The following is a 20,006-nucleotide window of genomic DNA, read 5'->3' as shown; positions in this document are numbered from 1 at the left end:
GGTCAGTTTAGCTTATCATAAAGACTGGAAACAATGGGAAACAGTTAGCTTTTCTCAGCCCACAACTAGCCAGTCTACCTAGTTTCCCTGCTTCGAGCGGTTGATCTCCTCATCTAACTCTCATCAAGAAAGCATATTTCCCCAAATGTCTTACTATTCCTTTAAGAAACAATATTTGAAGGTGAGATTGCTTTAGCTTTAACTTAATGCATGCTGTAAACTCTGCACTAAAATACCAAACACTTTCTGTTTGGTGGTGAGAGTTCAGGTTCTGTTGCCATTGACTTGACGTAGACAAAGATCTATTTGTCTTGTTAAATTTACCATACTTAATGATCGTCCAGGCATTTTCTGCCTCCACACTCTACAATATTAACTCACCTATGCAAATGTGAGGATTGTAGAGACGATTGGGACTAAATTAGCGGGATTGCAGTTTCACTGCAGGAACACATTATGACTATCCAAAGATGAGGGAGCATTTTTATCCTCTCTTGTCCACACTCAATCATACACAAGAGAGAGCATTTTCACACCTCTCCCAACTCAATCACAATTAATGATGGGGGGGCGAGCAGTAAATTTGGGTTATTAAAATGGCTTCAGTGCTCCATTGAGTCGGGTTAGAAAGTATGTGTGTAATTAGGAAACGAGCAAACACACTGGAGCGGAGAAATGGAGTTGTTTTCAATTAAGACCTACAAAGCAGAACGCACTTAGCTGCTGGACCAGCCAGAGCTTGATAGGGCTGATTGGTGCTTAAATTGACAGGAGGAGATCTCATTACAGCAGCAGGAAAAGATGTAAATAGTTATAAACCTGTGTCTATCACATATTGAGATGTGAACGTGTTCTGGGAACTAGTCTTCATATCATTAACAAGAAAGCAGCAAGGAGAACATTGGATATTGAGCTACAAGAGTGTGTGTAAGTTATATTTGTGTGTATGACATTTCAGCATACATAATCCCATTAAATACAGTCAGTTATGGAGTGGAACGTTCGGTAGCAGTTCTGTGTTTTCTATTGAAAATCAGCCAAAGTCTTTGTTGTGGAGTTGGCTCAGTCAGAGCATGAATGAATGGATTAGATATGAGAGCCCCACAAGAGAGGGAGCCGAGAGGACAAGGAGTGGTTGTGTTTTTTGCCCATATGAACTGGTTGTGACTTTATTAATGTCCATATTAATTCCCCGCACATGGCCGTGACACACTAAGAAAAGCTGTCTGACAACGTTCGGGGTCAGAGGAAGGTGTGTGAAGAAGCCAAGAGAAAGACATTGAGTATGAGAGGAATAAAGATGTGTGCTCACATAGTCCAAAGATAAAGATGACAGAATCACAGTAATTCGGTGGTGACTGCATAATGAAGGCACTGCTGTCAGGAAAAATTACCTCCGGAAAAGGACCATACCAGTCACAATACTACACAACCCATGCTGGTAGAAATAATATATGGAATGTAATTACCATATCAAGATATGATGTTGGCAGAGAAGAGAAGTGTCAAATGTGTGAGAAAATATGGTGATGCAGTGGAAATAGCAGCTTTACATTTGTCTTGCTAAATTAGGGTTGGAAAGTGAAAAACTGGGTGCTGCTTTTAATTTGGCATCTGTTTGTCCTTCTACGTCTGCAAGCTCTTAAACCTTATGTTCGCTCTTAATTTGGGTTACATTTGAGCTCATTATGTGAAATTACTTTTTCAAATGTGTATGCGGTTAAAGGTAACATGTAAATTTTTGATGAGACAACACTGCAGGCTACAGAATACTGTATAGACCCTTAATAAGCTGCTTTCCATTACATTACTTACTTGCACTCACATTTTTAATGTGTAATTCACTAGACTACGAGAGGGGATTTTGTTGCAAACTATGGCATTAGAACACATCATCCCAGCTAATTTCACATTAATGAGAAAATCCAGCATGTTGTATATTTAAGTAAGCAGGAGCAATTACAGGGTGATTATCTTGGGGGGTGGAAAAGAAGCAATATAAAAGCAATGTTCCAACTTGCATCATATAATACTTCTGGAAATTAAAACACAAATGTACACATACACCCACACTCACTGGCTCTGTCTTGCTAATATAAAGTTTTCCGCTCCTTGTGTGTTCCAGCTGCGTCCGGGCGAAGCCTTCACTGTGTATCACACAAGTCCTACGCTGTCCAGTCTGTCTAAGCCTGTGGTGCTGTGGACTCAGCAGGATGTCTGCAAGTGGCTTAAGAAACACTGTCCTCACAACTACCTGACCTATGTAGAAGCCTTCTCCCATCACGCCATCACAGGTACTGTTCACAACACATGAAGATGCATGATTTCTTACTGACGCCATATGTAATTATGATTTTTTAAATTGTATGCTTACTTTCTTGTCTTTGCAACTATTAATAGTGCAGAAATTAATTGTAGAGTTTGTTGCTTGGTCAAATCCTCAGACCTTTTGAACTGACTTCTGTTCCTTCTAATAAGCACAGCAGCAATGCTTCCATAGACTAAGACATTGCAAACCAATACCATAAAAGGCTTACCAAATGTCACATAAGTTTTTTTTTAGGTTTGTGGTTCCACAGCTTAGCTTTTTCAACTGGAAACAGGTTTACACCCAAATCTCTGCAAAGGAGATTTAAAAGGCATTCATGTGAGGTAACGAAAGGAGTGCAGCCTATTTTTGGAGAAGAAAGGGAAAGCTGCGGGAAAAAAATGGAAATGGTGGGTTATCGTATTTCAAGTTCAAACAACACCCCCACCCACATACACACACATTTATTTGTTAGCAAGCCCACCCAAATGCATGCAAGGGCATATACACACAAACCACAACACCAATAGACACACATGAGCAGGTGCATACAAATGTGCACGCAGACACTCATTTATCTGCACACATCCCCAGCCTTGACAGACCAGACGGTAGAACAGTTTCTTTTTTAGTTCCTCTCAGAGAACAGATTGCTGTTCTGTGCCGTAGGGTCAGCCACCACTCAGTTACATTTGCATGCACACAAACACACACACACACACACACACACACACACACACACACACACACACACACACACACACACACACACACACACACACACAAAGGCACAAACATACACACTGGCTTCAGGGTTAACAATGCTGCCGCCGTCATAGTTACAGCAGCTCTGATCTGATCATTTTTATTTATGTATTCTCAAACAGAGAAAAGGGAGAGAGGGATCCAATTATCCTTATGTATTCACTTGCTGATGTCCAGCTGGATTCCATTTTGCTTGGGTTATTAACTCCTGTGTTTTCTTGTGCAAATGTTGAGTGAATATGTCTTTTTGTTGTTGATACATATGGTCAGTATCAAAGAATCACATCAATACATGTTCTACATATAAATCCTCTGTGTTTTCCATACACAGAAAGAGAGAAATTGATTCTGTGGCATCTTAGTTCAGTGACCCAAAAGTAATTGTATCTCACTTAGTCTCTTAGTAAGGGCACCATTACATTGGAACAAGCTGCCTGAGGAGATCAGTGCAGCTTCTTCTGTGTTCCTTGCATCCTAATTGTGTGCAAAGATTCATGCTTTCATATTTTGTTCCACTTTTATTCATGTTATCATGACTGTTGTGTCTGTTTTCATCTCTTATATTGCTAGTAGTGGTACATAAGATGTAGATAATTAATGTGGGTGCTGGTCAAAAGCAGGAAATAGACTGACTAAGTGTGCAATGTAATTTGAATTCTGTTCCACCTCACGTGGAGCTTGTGATGAAGTCCCCTGTGTCACGCCTGTGATTTTTCTAGTTGAAAAGCGAGCCTGATGAAGCATTATATTAGTAGTAAATCATAGGTGTAGTAGTTTGTACCTGAAAGGGGGTATTCAATATAATAAGTACTTTTACAGAATGTTTTGAATGCAGAATTTTGATTTGTGAGGATGCATTTTTACACTGTGGTGTTTATTTTCAGTGATCAAATAAAGAGGATTCATAAAGAACTAACTTAGTAATATTACACAGTACACAGCAGCACTGATGTCATTACAAGGCAACCACCGTATAGCCAAAGTCTGCTAACATTAGTCACCAAAAGCTATGTCTTATTAGACCAAGTTAGGCTGTAGCAGCAAAGGCCCTGAGTGAATTGAAATGAGCAAAAGTGTGTTTTATTGCTTATGACTGCAACTTTTCATTTGTGAAAGAATTAATATCCAATTTCTTCATTCAGAAGTTACACAGTGCCGCTTTAAGTAAAGGCTCCGAATACAACCTCCACCACTCCTGTTGAGTAGTAATGCCTCAGATTAGTCTCAGTATTGGCAGATTGTAAATTGCTTGGCAGTGAACATGGTGCCATGGTGGGCATGTGATTTAGTGGCAGGGGGCTTGTTTTCACCATTAATGATCTCTAATGTGATGAGTTCCCAGAATAATGATCATGCACCATGCATTCACGCCAGGTGTTTTTAATCTATGCATTTGTTTTGTGTGGGTTACATTCTGTCCCCACTGTGATAAAAAATTGCAAATTGGCCGTAGGTCAGCAGGTTCGAAGACTTCAGCTGTCAGAAAATCAATATGCTGTCACCTGCTGTCCTAAGCTCATGTGCAGATACTTTCTCGTGACGGCAAGCAGTATAGGTTGCATTTACAGGATGATATCTGATCAAAAAAGCAAAGCTAGACCATCTCCAGGTGTGGTCTTGCTGACTGGGTTGCATTCTAGTTGCTGATGCAGGAATTTACACCTACACAGTAATATTCTGTTGTCCTTATCAAGGTAATATATCCTAATGTAGGTCACAATTTTATACCAAGTGTGAACTGCAGATGAGGCAGATAGGATGGAGGTGAAGGAAGAACATACAGTATATAGAATATATATACTAAAAGAGAAATAAAGTGAATAGTAAATGTGGCTACAGGGCTACATACTTACTTCATTGTTACTGTACACGTGGAAATAAATGTAATACAGCATAAGCCTTCAGTGGCAGCATGGACTGAATTGGTCTACTATCAAAGGTTTAATCTAAAGGTTGTTCTTTTATAAGGAAGTCTTTACCTTCCTCTCTCTTGGATTGCTTTTCAGACAGTTTTAAGTGTCATTATTGTCCTAGCCAAGGCAGAACTGCTTCCCATTTGCCCACAGACATTGTTAATAAGCAATTTATTTTGAAGCCAAATTGAGAAAAGCGATCTCTATTGAAACAGCTTTTGTTTTTGTGTCTCTTTTCTCCCTTTGACAGCACTACTTTCCCTATCTGCAGGCAATTATTAGGAGCTGCATTAAGTCTGTCTGAGGGGAATTGATTTGAGCTCCATTCATCTGCTTTGTCTCATTTGCACACACACACACACACACACACACACACACACACACACACACACACACACACACACACACACACACACACACACACACACACACACACACACACAGACCAAGGGCAGTGGTTTTTCTAGGACGTACTGGTACTGCTGTTGGCAAGCACACACAAGAGGGCTGTAGGGGAGATGGAGTGAAGAGGTTGAAGAGTGTGTGCGTGCAGAAGTGTGTGAGTGTGTGTGTGTGTGTGTGTTTGTGTATAAAGAAAATTACTGAAACCGCACAAAATAAATGGTAACTTATTGTTGCTCTATCCCCAAGATAGTTGTGCTCTCATAAAATGGGTTGTTCCACTCTATGAGCTAGAAACAGAGAGCACCTGGACTCTGAGGAAAAGTAAATAATGTGCCTTTAAACCACATATGCGCACACATAGACATATCCATTAAACCATGATGAAAGCTAACTGGTTTGTCATGGTTTTGTCTCCCAGGGAGTGGAGCCTTGCCCACAGTAGAAGTTGCTATTGTCTGTTTTGTTCCAGCCCATCTGGTTGTAAAAGGCATTGCTGATAGTTCTGTCCTCATTTGGCTAGCCTATATCTCCAGTGAGAGCTATATAGCATATCTCAAAGAGTTTATCATAATTATTACTGCTTTCTGATATAATGTTCAGAAGTCTGTTTGCTGCCTACAAAGCTTTTTGAACAAAAGCGTTTCCTCAATGTTGTGTCCCCTGTGGACAGAGGAAACTGGTCAAAGTACAAACCTGTGCCGTCATCAGAACCAACAATTTGACTTCTACTTCAGTGCTGCTCTGAGGGACTGAATTCAATACTGAATTTTCTAAACGTTCAATACTTTTAGCAAATGTATTTTTTCAAGCCGAAATCTTATTTTAGTTTACCTCCAGAGCAGCTATATGCGCAGTAGTAGTTACATAAAAGAAGAAAATGAAGATTGCAATAGACAGAGCTGCAGTTTGATTTGTGAGAGTGCATCGGTCAGCAGATGAGTCAACTGAGTCATACATTTGAAATCATGGGAAGACTGTCTAGTCTGTCTGAAGTCCAGCCTCATAAAGTGATGGGGGAAGGTTCTATTAGTGGAATATGAAAGTGTTAAGGGGCCAGTATACATCAACAGAAGTGCTTGTGTGATGGTTGAAGAGCTCGTCCAACAATTTCTGTAACTTTGTCTGTGTGGAGCTTAGAAGTTGGAAGGGTTTGAACATCTTTCTCAAGCTTTCTTTTTTCATTCTTTACATAATTATTTCTGTCAATTTTCAGATGTACAACCGAATGCAACACTATGAATGCCTTGCAGGAGAGACTCTCTCTCTGTTATCACCATATTCAACAATAGTCTTGTTTTTCTCTATGACAGAAGTTTTTTCACCCTGCCTATGAACACTTTTTGTCTCACAATGTGATCAGATGACAGATATTGTTAATGTTAGTATCAGTTTTAGGGGACATGGGTAGTACAACTTACCTATGTTGCTGAGGTCAAGATGAGGTGAATACTATGGCTTAGGGGGAAGTTTCATTAGTTATTACAGATGGTTTTAGAGGCACTTAACCCAGGCCTGGGTCCACTGAGGATCACAACAGCTCTGCTTCAGCCTATCACACAAATCTGTTCCCCACCCGATGGCCTGTTTTATGAAATATGACTACTGACTCTCTATTAAGGATATTTATATTTCATGTGCTCAGAAAAGGGACAAAGGACCAAGGACTGTTATTCTCCTTTCATTTACTGATTTTCTCTTCTTCTCCTTTGTTCTGTTCTCTTTTTTCTTCTCTTCTGTTGCACTCTTCCGACAGACATGCTTATTAGTTGCTGTGGATAAATAAAGGAACAACAAACATGGTTTAATGATTGTGTTATCTAAACTGAGATAAAGACATGGTTTAATATGTGTATGAGGTACGTTCATACTGTACATACATGCATACATGACTTGGAGGACTTTTCCTCTGCAGTTCATTCATAATGCACAGATACTGTACTGAAACAGAGAGAAGAGATAGAGATACAGAAGATGTACTGTTGTCCAGTGGAAGGAAATGGGAATGAACTGAATGAAATGGAGAGTGAGCGGCATGAGTAATGAGTCTAATTATGATTTGGGCATCGTACAGAGCCGCTGCAGGTATGATGGATTCCTCTTCTGTCTGCACCATTGAAGGACATAGCTCCCTTACCCATAGTAACTTGTGTGTGTGTGTGTGTGTGTGTGTGTGTGTGTGTGTGTGTGTGTGTGTGCCTTTATTAACGCACATGCATGTCCAACTTTTTCATATTGCCTTTGTGTTTGTCTGAGGCAACTCGGTTGTAAAAGCTGTTTACTATGGGTAATGGTATGTTAAATGTGTGTGTCCCCGGGGTTAACTGCTAAACTCTGTAGTAAAACTCAGCCACAGGAAACAGCCAGGCTGAGCAATGCTCCCCATGCCAGCCTTTTTACTGCTACTGACTGGAAGGCTACAGTACTAACAAGGAAATAAACACCTTATTCCTGGAAATGAGATAGTGAATCTACAGCATAAATATTTGCACGTAAAGTGTCAAACATCACAATTGCAAACGCATTCTCACAACCTGTAATAGATACTGCTGGCCCTCACATTCATACAGAAGTCTGGAAAGTCTGAAACGCAAGTGCTTGAGGTATGGGAGGAAATCCACATGCATATAGGAAGACTGTGCAAACCCCTTTAAAGAAATGGCCGTGTTTTCATCCTGGAGACTTTTATTTTTTGGTAGGGGTTGGTAGGGTGCATGTAGCCCTTACATACAGAATCAGTATTAAGTGGGGATGAATGGTGATAAGAACATATTTTATAATAACACCGGGGAGTTGTGAGAAATCTATTTGGAATGCAACTGCATCTGTATTGTAGGTTAACACTCCAAAGTAAATTAAATCATGTATCCAGTGTATAGAGCGAATTGAAGGCACTTTGCCAACTGCTGTTTCACAGTGGGCTGTTCTTTAGGAAAGTATTTTGCCATCTGGTTCACTGAAATGACAAATATACATGGGGTAAATTAATCAGCTCTGTAATTGGTAATAATAATTGTGTGGAAAGATGTCTATTTTTCTAAATTACTCCTCTTTGCAGGACGGGCGTTGCTGCGTTTGAACGGGGAGAAGCTTGAGAGGATGGGAATCGTCCAGGAAACGCTGAGGCAGGAGGTCCTCCAACAAGTCCTCCAGCTGCAGGTCAGAGAAGAGGTCCGTAACCTGCAGCTCCTTAGTAGAAGTAAGTAACAAGTGTGTGTGAGCAACCATATCTCTGTGTATCTCTTTGAGTAATTGTGTTTTTGTGAGAGGGGGAATGATATAGAAACTGAAAAACAAGTGGAAAGCAGTTGGGTTTGGCTAAATTGTAAGGAGGGGGTCTGAGACCATGCATGCCTGCTGTGACATACGTGGAGTTGGACATCCAAGTGCAATTTTTTTGTGGCTGTGTGTGGTTTTATTGATGGGGGCTCTTGAATTGCTGCCCTGCCTCTGAATGATGGCTTCGGTAAACACTTTCATTATTCAGCCATCAATAAACTGCCTCAGTGACCTGTATTCAGCAGTTTGACGCTGTCTTGCAAGCCTGTTTTGGCTGCTGCGGTGCTTGTTTTCTGTGTTCATTGATGGCTACGAGTCATCAAAGTGAAACAATTTCCTTTCTCTTGAACTGGATTTCAAAAGTGGAGATTGTTTAAATCTTCCAGTTTTGCAACAGAATGTTCCCTGTAGGTACCTGGATAGGTAACTATCGATCGGAAGTAGTCCCCCAAGTTAATGTATTGTAAATATATTGTTTCAACTCTAATGTTATTAGACTGTAAGAAAGGCATATTTAATATTTTCATTTTTCATGGTTTTGTATTGCGGGCCAAATGCACTGAACACCTTCAGGTTTTCCTTTTGGCACCCTAATCTTTAAGATCATGACCTACATTCAGCAGCAGCATCCTGGCTAAGCTCATGTCTCGAATGAGAGGGGATCTGCAGCACTTGCAGGGAATTGCACCATGCTTGTTGCTTTAGCTCTTTCCAGTATGCTCCCTAGTAACTCAGTACTCAAACAAGGAGCTGAAAATGTCTGGAGGTTTTACCTGTTTTCCTATTATTTATGGAGCATCTTGAAGAGTGGAACATTTTCTGCAAAAAGAAAAAAAAAGTAACTGCATAACCATTTGCTTTAAATGGTCCAGTCTCTCTTGGCATAAGTGTGTCTGACCAAAAAAAGACTACTATGTTACTTCAGGCAGAGCAGTGAAGTTATTTATTCCATCAACTGATCATTATGAGCTGATGGTGAAAGGGCTCTTACAATCACCAGCTACATTCAAATAAGTAAATGAAGTGGGCTTTGCAATCTGACAAGCTCACTCTCACTTTCTGATCATGCCGTTAGGTTTTTTTCCCTGCTTTTCCTTCTCACTACAGTCTGCTTTGAGGTAAGTGCTTGGCAGAGATGATATAAATAACTCTGGGTTTGATGCCCATTTTAATCTGTCTTTTGACCCACCTTTGGGACCTGAATGTGTTCTTTGTAGACACATCAACTGCGTATCTGAGCCACAGATTCTGTGTGAGAGCTCCACAATCCCACAGCAATATGAAAAGTGAGTGTGAGAGAGAGGGAGACAGAAAGAGGTAGATGTGATATAAAAGATAAGGAGTCTGCAAACCTGTGATCTATAAACAAGTCATATACATTGACTCCTGACTGTGAGGTGGCATTTGATATATAATAAGTGAATCTGAAGTCACTGAATAGCACAAAATCTTATTTCTGTATTCAGTTAAATAACAAATTATGGGCGGCACAGATCAAACAACCCTTTACATTGAGCTGGTGATGAAACAGAAGATCAACACTGCTAAGAAACATGTAAACTAAACTAAACTTGAACTGACTTTTTAGTTCACTGGTTCCCAACCTGAGGGTTCCAACCCCCACTAGGGGTCACCAAAGCTGCAAGGCCTTGTTGATTTAGGTGATGTAAGAAAACTTACAGTATACCCTCCAACTCTGTGAACCTCAGGTGTTTTATGAGGCCACCAAATTAGCTTGCCCTTATAGCTTAGAGTCAGTGCCTGTAGTGCCTGTGCCTATACAGTACATATACAGTAGGCCTATATCTAAGCATTACATTCATTTCTATGAAAAAAATACAAATGAAAAGCAATTGTTATTTTTAAAGTAAAGATTACTATTATAAATAATAATAATAATAATGTGTATATATATATATGAACTCAAAAATCTCACAGGATAAGGGCACAGTAGACCAAACACAAGCTATACACACAAACACAAACAAATTCAACAAAAACTAGTAGCTAAAAAATATTAATATTATTATACAAATATTACAAAAACTGATTTAATATTCACAGGAAATTAAATTAATCCAAATCACTTGTTGGTTCCAACTGTTGTGTTCGCTATTTCAGTTAATTGTACGTTTATCATCATATAGTATGAAATATTCATAAAATATGTCACTCAGTGAAGTAGAAAAGGGTTCCTTTAAGGAAAAATTTTTTTTTTGTCCCTGTCCATACTCAAACTGGGGATGTCACAGTGGATCACCAGGACACCCAAACTCACTAATTATTGTTTCCTTTCTTATGATTTTATCTCATTCCTCACTTAGCGTGAAGTTTCTTATGACATACATGCCAATCGAGCATTTTGAATTGAATTAAACTAAATTAAATCGAAAGATGGAATGCAATTGACTGGTAAGGAGAAATAATTTAATTGCTGTTGGACACTTCTATTAATAGAGCAATGCAAATGTAATTTGCCAGTTCAGCAGGCACTGACTCTAAGCTATAAGGGCAAGCTAATTTGGTGGCCTCATAAAACACCTGAGGTTCACAGAGTTGGAGGGTATTCAGAGGTGATAAAGGTAGGACAGGGTGGGAGGCGTCTGAAGGGGTGATAATAGGGGTTGTTTCAGTGCTGACAATGAAATGAGAAGTGTGATGAGATGGTGATAAGGTGATAGATGAGGCCAGAGGTGATGAAGGTCTGAGTGTGGACCGGAACATTAAAAAAAACTGCTCCATAAAATGTCACTCCTGTCATTATGTACAGATGACAACTGACACTTCAGCAGATTTCACGCAATCATCAGGCTGACCCAAGTGTCTCCATCTCAAACTTTACTTTCTAACAACTTAAATGAATGACATCTATACAAAATGAATGACTCTAGCACATTTTTTTCCTAAACAACTCATGCAAGTTTGTGGTTTTGCGTGTTCTCCACAGGATGAATAGTAGTGGACATTGGCTTCGTGAGCATGTGCAGCCTCACAGAGCTACTAGACTCTTGCAGTCACACACTGGTACGGGAAGGAGGGAAAATATTCTGATGTTTGACTATCAAATTGTAGGTGATATGTATGTGTGGAGAGGCACAGCGATGGTGGAATGGAAGGGTGAGGGCGGGAGGTGAGAAAGAAAGAGCCGGACTTCTCGCACAGCAGCCAATGCACCTGCAAGATTTGCTCTCAAGCTCATCTTCAAGAAGCTGAGCACAGGCTGTTTTGGTTCACACTGTGCCCCACTCAACCTAACAGCTATTCTCCCTGAGCAATTCTCCCAATACACTTACAATTCTGGTGTGATTTAGTGAAGCCTCGTGTCATACCGCCTGTCAGGTCTGATTCATCTCCAATGGATTTACCAAAAATTAAATATTGATCTCACAATAAATGTTGAAAAGAGGATGAAAATACGAATAAGCTCAAATGTGATTTTTGTCTATGGTCGGAGCCATGATAGCACGATTTAACACAACCCTGACAAGCTTAGAATATTCATATCAACAGCTTTGTAAAATGCTCTCGTCAGTGATTTCTTAAACCTTTACAAGCAATAAGTGCTCTCTCAGTGTCTCTCCAACTCCTTTTTGAAAAAGAAATTACAAATTAAAAGGATAAAAAAAGAGCACAGAAACACCTAAAGGATAACATTTGAAAATGGAGAGAGAAGAAAAGGAAGAATAGCGGGGCAATAAAAACAAGAGGGCGCAGAGCTGAGATTGGAGGTTAGATGTTAGAAGATAGGGGGAATATACAGGGGATGAAATCGACAGATCGTGGAGATAAAGAAATGAGACGGGTAAAGAGGTTAATGAAGGAACGTGGATAGTGAATGAGAGCTTGGTCTGATAGCTCTTTCGTTCCCTGGCTGTGGGGCCCTACTTTCCGCTCCATGGTAATCTGTCTGTAGCAGGCTCACTTGCTCAAAGAGCTATAATAGCATTTCACACTCAACATAGAATCACATTGCTTCTGTTGCAAATTATTGTTGAAAATGTTGTTCTCCACACAATAACCAAGGAAAAAATGAGAGTATGAGTTCTAAAAAAAGTATGCGTCTGTGGCAGAAAGAGATAGTGATGCTTTTTTTTTCTTTCATGGACTCCTTAGAAAATGTGCTGGAAAGGTGTATTAAGTAATTGATCTCTGTGTTTCACTGATGTTTTGATTATTAAATGGAATGATTTTAGGAGACGGATTCAACAACAGAATTAAATTCATGTTAAAGGGGCATTTTATACATAAAGATCATGACGAGGACTACTCAGCTTGTCGAAACAGTTGTATAATGTCTTACATGACTCTGGAGGGAGATCTTTTTTTTTTCTTTATATATATTTGGGGGCTTTTTATTGTCTTTATGATAGAGACAGCTATCATAAGATAGAAGATAGAAAGGAAAGGGGGACAGAGAGAGGGGACGACACGAAGCAAAGGGCCGCAGGTCAGATTCGAACCCTGGGCCACTGCAGCAAGGACTCAGCCTCAGGTCACCGGCTCTACCGACTGAGCTGACCGGGCACCCAAGGAGGGAGATTTCTAAAGTCTGACAAAATAAGTCTCACAATGTCCTCTGAGTTTTCTTGAGATTTAAAATATTTGACAGAAAACCTGCATTGCAAACTGGAGATGTGGAAAGGGAAAGATTCCATTGTGTTGCATTATGGGAACTGTAAAATCCAGCACTTTATGGAAGTGCAATATTAAATCATCACCTTTAAGGTTAACTTAAATGTGTTTTGTTCTCTGTAACAGCTAAGTGCCACTTTTCTTTTCTTCCTCAGTGAACAGAGACGTTTTGTACATTTATTTTATCAGATCACTTCTGAGGACGTTGTCTGCTGGATATTTCTCACTGGCTTTTCTATTTCTTTCAGACTACCATTCGGTACATGAATGGAACCACGCTTTTATGAATTTTTAAAAGTTTTACACAACACACAGCATGGCATATGACACTTTCCGATGTTTTGTGCATTTGAAGAATGGGAGACAGCATACAGCAAAGAATTAAACAGAGTACAGCAAACATTTTATGAAATGAGCACAAACTCTGAATCACAGATTATTTGTTGTAGACAATATAGAGGAAAATTAAGTGCCTCCACAACTGAGGGATAATGTGACTATCACAAATTGGACATGACATTTTTAGATCTTAATAGAAATGGTGAGTGAAGAGAAAAGTTACTTATTCCTCACACAATGTAAAATATGGATAAATACCTGTAATGGTTTGAGAAATTTTTGATAAACATTATCAATACTGGGATGCAGTTTAACTTGCTTTCGGAATAAATTCTAACTCCAACAAGAGTCACCTTTTGAGTCTATAGGGAGTGAGTGTTTGAAACTGAAAACATAGATTTTTGCATTAGAATCACTTTTAAGGGCAAAGTTTCAGGTCATTGTTATAAAAAAACAAAACTTTGTCGAATTTTATAGTTGCAGTTGAAAAATAATGCAGTGTCGCAATTCAAATCAGAGCATCAAAGTTGGATGCAAATGCACATATACTGTAGGCCACTCCACCACTTCAACCTTGACTATTGCTCATGTTTCCTCTTGCACATAACCCTTTCATGGTGGGGAAAGCTATTCCCTTTTGTGCGGCAATCTTGTATTTGTATTTTCTAGATACTTACTGTATTTCATGTATTTTTAGCAAGCAAGGCTTTGTTATATCAGTCAGTCAGTGAAAGGTAAGGATGGTGTCTTCCACAGCCCAGAGCCACAGCTCTCTCAGGGTAGGGTGAACTGTGCAGGGGTTGCTGTAACATCTGGAAAGCTTTGGGAGGGAGGATTCAGATCAGAGCCCAGTGGGGGATCTGCCCTCCTTCTTCTCAGCCTCTGGTTGTTGGTATATCTTTATAATAAACTGTCAGTCCCTACTTACTTCTCAACACGTAAAATTTTCATCAGAGTCGGTCTATGCCTGTGCGTGTAGCCATCTGCTATGTTTCAGACTCTCAGCTGTAATTAGCTGAAACAGGATGAAGTTGTGAATAACCCCAATGCAAGCCTTGACCCTTACGCCACCTCAAAAGATGTGTTGTCGGCAGCACCTTGGTTGCCTTGGGAGACTGTCTTGCTAACCTCGTTCCACTGAAACGCTCCTGTGATGCTGCCCATCCTTGCAGGTCTTTACGCAGAGCTCCATGTGGCGTCTGCCAGCTGAACTGTAGCTCTGAATTAGAATATGAATGAAACTCTGTGCGTGACAGACAGAGGAAAAGGAGGAACATGTCAGTTCTCCTCAGCACAGATTTTGCCCAGTTGCCACTCCCCCCCTTCGCTTCCGCGTCTCCTCCTCTGCTGCACCTAGGCTCTGACGACTCCATTGGGAGCTCATTTAAAAGGATTTCTATCAGAGAAGTGGTTTTCTCAGTGTCTGTGCAAGCCCCAAGTCATATCAATGCCTCTCCATCCTTCTGCCTCTTTCTGTCTATCGTTTCCTGGTTCAGGTTCACTCCAGTGCCATGTTACATCTGTCTGTGTCTAGAGACAGGTGGCACGTCTTCCTAGGCTATCAGGAGAGGGGGGCTTAGAGCTGAAATGCCAACAGTCTGGGAGAGGAGAGTCTGCCTTCCCTATGACACTTGGTGTCATTTCAGGATAGAACAAACTGGCTAGTTGTCAGGGAAACCACCTGGTCGCATCTGTTGTTTCGAGAGAGAGAAAAAGAGATAATGACGTTGAGAAAAAGGCTTATCATTACCCGCTGATTAGCTTAATGTCATAATTTCTTCCTTTTGTTGTAGAGCTATATTATATGTTAACTACAGTGTGTATCCAAACAGCATGGTAATACAGTAAAAATATATACACGTCTTTGTGTATAATCAAGCTGTACACCTGTCCTGTACTGTAGACTAGAATCCGTCCGTGAAGACCTTAATTTTGAAGAGGTTTTCTCTTTGTATGTCACTATTTTAGTGTCTTTCTGTCTACCTGCATTAGCAACATTGCAGCAATCTTAAAGCACTACCATTATTCTCTCATTTATTCAGTCAACCAGTGTTCCATAGTAAATTATTGGTTGTTAAAGAGGTTGTTGCTCTGTGATTGAGTGCTGCGGGTTACACGAAGAGGGGCCAGCCACGCTTGATAATTCAGTAGAGTCTGGGAGAGTAAGGTGTCACATACAGATTCAAGAGGGTTATGAGCACCATACTTGTGCTTCGAAAAGGTTCTTTAGATGAGACTAATGTGTTTCCAAGGCAGAGACGGACAGACTTACAACGGGAGATAATGTGAAAGCATAGTATTTCTGCTCTTTAACCTCTGCTTTTTCTATCCATGGGAATCCTAATTATAAATCCCCCTCCCCTCCCTTCTCTCCCCTCTCTCCCTCTGCAGCCTCCTTTGGAAACTTCTCTTAGCTCGTCCCTGGATCCATTTGGCAGCCCTTTCCCTCATCCCCTGTCACAATACATCTCTAGGAGCCATGGAAGAGCTGCTGTCTTCAGATATGTGAGCGGGGAATCAACGAGTGAAAGGAGAGAGGACGAGCCTATAGACTACATGCCAGCCAGTCTGGAGGATTCTCATTCAACACGGCCAATGTGGTTTACAGACACTGAGACAGAGACAAAGCCCCGCTGAAGGCATGGGTACCCACTGTAACATAGTGATAAGATGTAAGATTCACAACACTAGTGATGATGTAGGCCTGCCACTGGTATATGGTTGATCGCAGCAAATCTCCTTTAGGTTTATTGTTTCCCTCGGATCAGACCGAGTGGCCAATTTCGACAGAACCTCGATGAAAAACCACACTTGGGTGTATTTTTGACATATGCTTTACATGTGCACAAGCAGTTTTTTGTCACACAGTTGTTCCTCTCTCTTCCAGTGAACATCATTACATGAATAACTCTTTGGCATGTTTTCATACTACCTTAACCTTTGGACCCAGTGATGCTGAAAACTTGTGGTGGAAACATAAGACACGCAATGCCAAGATTCAGCAGCTAGATCTAAAGTGAAGGAAACTTCCATCTCCCTTCCTAGTCTGTTCACAGGGAATAAGAGCTCGTCTTAAATGCATTTGACTAATACCGATACAATTCCTAATTAATTCCTCACCCATGGGTCACACTGCATTTTCCTCTCAGGACTTTTAATTTTGGAATTGTAGGTTTGGAGCATCCACAATAACGCGAATGTCATTCCAACAATCAGTCTTTTTGTATTGTGACTGAGAAATTAGAAATATATATACAGTATGAGCGTTGTAGAATAACTGTAAATCTGCGTATACTGTAACAGTACCTTAGTCTTTTATTAAGAGTGGATTCCGAGGACACAGAGTTCATGTGATAATCACTGACTGCTTAATAAAGCAATAATTTAAATGATAAAAGGTGGAGAGGAGTAGAACTGTATGGGATAAATACATATTAACAAATCATTTTTAAGGATCTGAAATGCAAGTATGAGTGTCTACTGAGGGGAAATATACATTTAGCCTGTAACAGTGGCAGCATTTGCCAGCCTCATAGCTTCTGTGTGCTACTGTATACTGTATGTCTTCTGTCACACACAAATACTGGGAAAAAAGGACAAGCCTCTGTTGTATTCTACCCACTCTCTGTCCCTGGTGTGACACTGTGATTTCAAATGCTCAGAAATCAAGACGCCATGACAGCGACCCAGACGCAAGATTGCGACAGTGTGACTGACAGCAGCAGACAGCTACGTATGATGAAGAGGTTTAAGTCACAGAAATAAAGAGACATAAATGAATAAAGAAAACAACAAACTAAAAACATCCCTCCACCTTTCCTTTGACAAGGAGTCTTTGGGTAATGTAAGTAATTGACTGTTAAAAGGGAGAAAACGCCTTGTATTATTTTTGGATTACCTGATGTACTGTAAATATTGACACTTTTGGCTTACTTTGTCAGAATGAAATGCAAAAAGGGAAACTGTAACATATTTATCTGCTTTACAGATATGAAGATGTGGTATGGAACGTGATGAAAGCTCTTTTTAGAATAAACTAATTGAGATTGTGGGTCCTGATTTTCACATTGTGTTACCGTCATTTTTTAAATTATTGTTTTTAATATACAACTTAGTCAGATCAGCAAACAATGAAGCATTTCATACAAAAGTTACATTACAAAATATAGCCATCAGAAATAAATGAACAACAAAGATGAATAAGAAAACACATCTTTTCTATAATAGAAGATAGTTTTTTTCCATACGGACGGATATTTCGAGTTGTTTCTCCAAATATATGACAGAAATGAGTTCTTGTGACCATCTTTGGAAATGAGATGGAATTGTTGTCTTACAGCCTTTGAGAAGTTGGAAGTTTTCCCATCATAAAGCTGACTGTATATGAGAGGGTAGCGATAGAGCGTCCTCTGAAAATAGCCATGTCTCTGTGGGGAGGGATAGTTGGTTTATATAAAGTGGAAATTAGAAAATAGACAAAAATAAAGGGTTCCAGGGTTCCTTCTTTAGTTTTGCATTGACACACTGAGGGATAATTTCTGAATAATGGGACCTATTTATAACTTTAAACTGTGTTAACCTGTGCTAGTGTTTACAGCAGATGCAGGGATGTGGGCTAATGGAGACTCACATATCCTCTCAGGCACAACATGATTCATTTCTTTTTTCCCAAGCTTCTCTGACACACTTAGTGGAAGTAGAATCATTGAAAAATCACAAACGTAGAAATGAAATGTTTTACTATAATGTATTTATGTACTACTGCTCTTTCGGCAGCTTTTTATTTATCTTATTCATGTACACACATGCACACACACATAGAAACCCAACTGCTTTCAATTGTCACAAAAGTGAGTGAAAAAAAGTGAGTCTTCTCCTCAAATCCCAAGTGTCCTCAGATAGTCTGCACAGCCCATGTGGATTCTTGTTTTTCCTTTCTGTCTTGCTCTTTTGCTTTTCCTTCTCTACCACCTCCCCTCTGCTGTTTGTTCCTAGTTTTGTTTGCTTCTTTCTTCCATTCTTACGTTCTCCCATCCTTGCTTATTTAAATGTATTCATTAATTCATTCATTAATTATTCCGCTAAACAGTCAATTTTTATATAAATATATATGTTCATAGAAGAAAGAATTCTGAAGAGAAAGTACGTCTATTCAGAACCTGAATATAAAAACTGAATCGCATTATATTTGTTTCAAAGTATGTCTCGTAGTTGCACCTGCGCTCTGACCTGTCACTCAGGGTCCACGAGTTATGACTCGTACAGTTCTGTGAATGCAAAACAGTGCTGCTTGTCTAAAGATACACACATATTTTGTCTCTGTAGCTCTCTCACACACACACACACACACAGACACTGGGATCCAATTACTGAGAGACATGAAGCATCTCACCAGTTGATAACAAGGCACATGTATGATAAACAGACTCAGTGAACAGTGGCCTTCTCAGCCCTGAATAAACCTGTGGAGCAGATGGTTGGATGGTGCAGTTAATTGGTTGCTGTTTATTATTAAGGGTCTTTTCTTTTTTGAAAGCTTGTCTTTCGTCATTACTCTCTAAAACACTCAAAACGCTGAGACTCTCCATTCAGCTTGTTTATCGTTATCTGCTCGTGGCTTTGATCAGCTGGATCTTAGTCCTCTGACAGCACTGAAATAGAATGAGAAACACTCCTGTCCTCTCTCATCAGCTACTGGTGAGGAGCCCTCAAGCAGCTGCTGAGTTGCTCAGTGGCATAAACAGCTGAAGGCTGTCATTTTTCTGGCCAGCGCCCAAGTATTAATATTCAGTATACCACCACAAAGCAAGTCAGTATGGAAAAAGTGCGTGTGCTCACCCAACTTTTACTCGAAAGGTCAAAAGATAAATAACACAATCAACTGCTGGATGGACTCTTCAAGAGCCTTTTAGGGCACAAACCACTCCACCTGGCCAGTTTTAAAAACCATTAAGTGGCCTTTTGCTCATTCAGCAGAGGACGAGTGGGAACATAAATCACCACCACGTACAAAGAATTAATCACGGGTCAAACAAGGCCCTGTGTGAACTATTCATCAGCAGCCATTAAAGAGAGCAGGACTTAACTTTATCAGTTGGGACACACTGTGCAGGAGAATTGCAGTTATCACTCGGGCGAGAATTAAACTATCCTCAGGATCTGTGTGTCGTGAACCAGCTGATCGTCCACTCAAGTATACTGAGATCAAAGCAGTCCAAAGAAGTATCAGCATACATGACGTTGCCATGAAAATCAACTACACATTTAAAAGTGGAAAAGATGCTACAGCGGCCCAAGTTTCCATATTTGCTGTTCCTAATCACAGGGCAACACTGCCCCCTAGTGGATGTTTAATGCAGTCAAACCTT

General features: G+C 40.1%; 1 protein-coding gene across 1 annotated transcript in view; it reads left to right on the top strand.

Moving 5' to 3' along the window:
* The window catches only part of samd10b (sterile alpha motif domain containing 10b), a 48,083-nt gene extending 30,386 nt beyond the window's left edge, over window positions 1-17,697 (top strand). The window contains exons 3-5 of the mRNA XM_051424756.1: window positions 2,126-2,294; window positions 8,447-8,587; window positions 16,030-17,697. Of these exons, the coding sequence (XP_051280716.1) occupies window positions 2,126-2,294; window positions 8,447-8,587; window positions 16,030-16,052 (333 nt within the window). The 3' untranslated portion in view covers window positions 16,053-17,697. The remainder of the gene's footprint in view (window positions 1-2,125; window positions 2,295-8,446; window positions 8,588-16,029) is intronic.
* Window positions 17,698-20,006: the final 2,309 nt, after the last annotated feature.

This window comes from Dicentrarchus labrax, unplaced genomic scaffold (assembly GCF_905237075.1).
Source record: "Dicentrarchus labrax unplaced genomic scaffold, dlabrax2021, whole genome shotgun sequence".
Lineage (NCBI taxonomy): Eukaryota > Metazoa > Chordata > Actinopteri > Moronidae > Dicentrarchus > Dicentrarchus labrax.
This window is presented reverse-complemented; position numbering and strand designations above follow the sequence as displayed.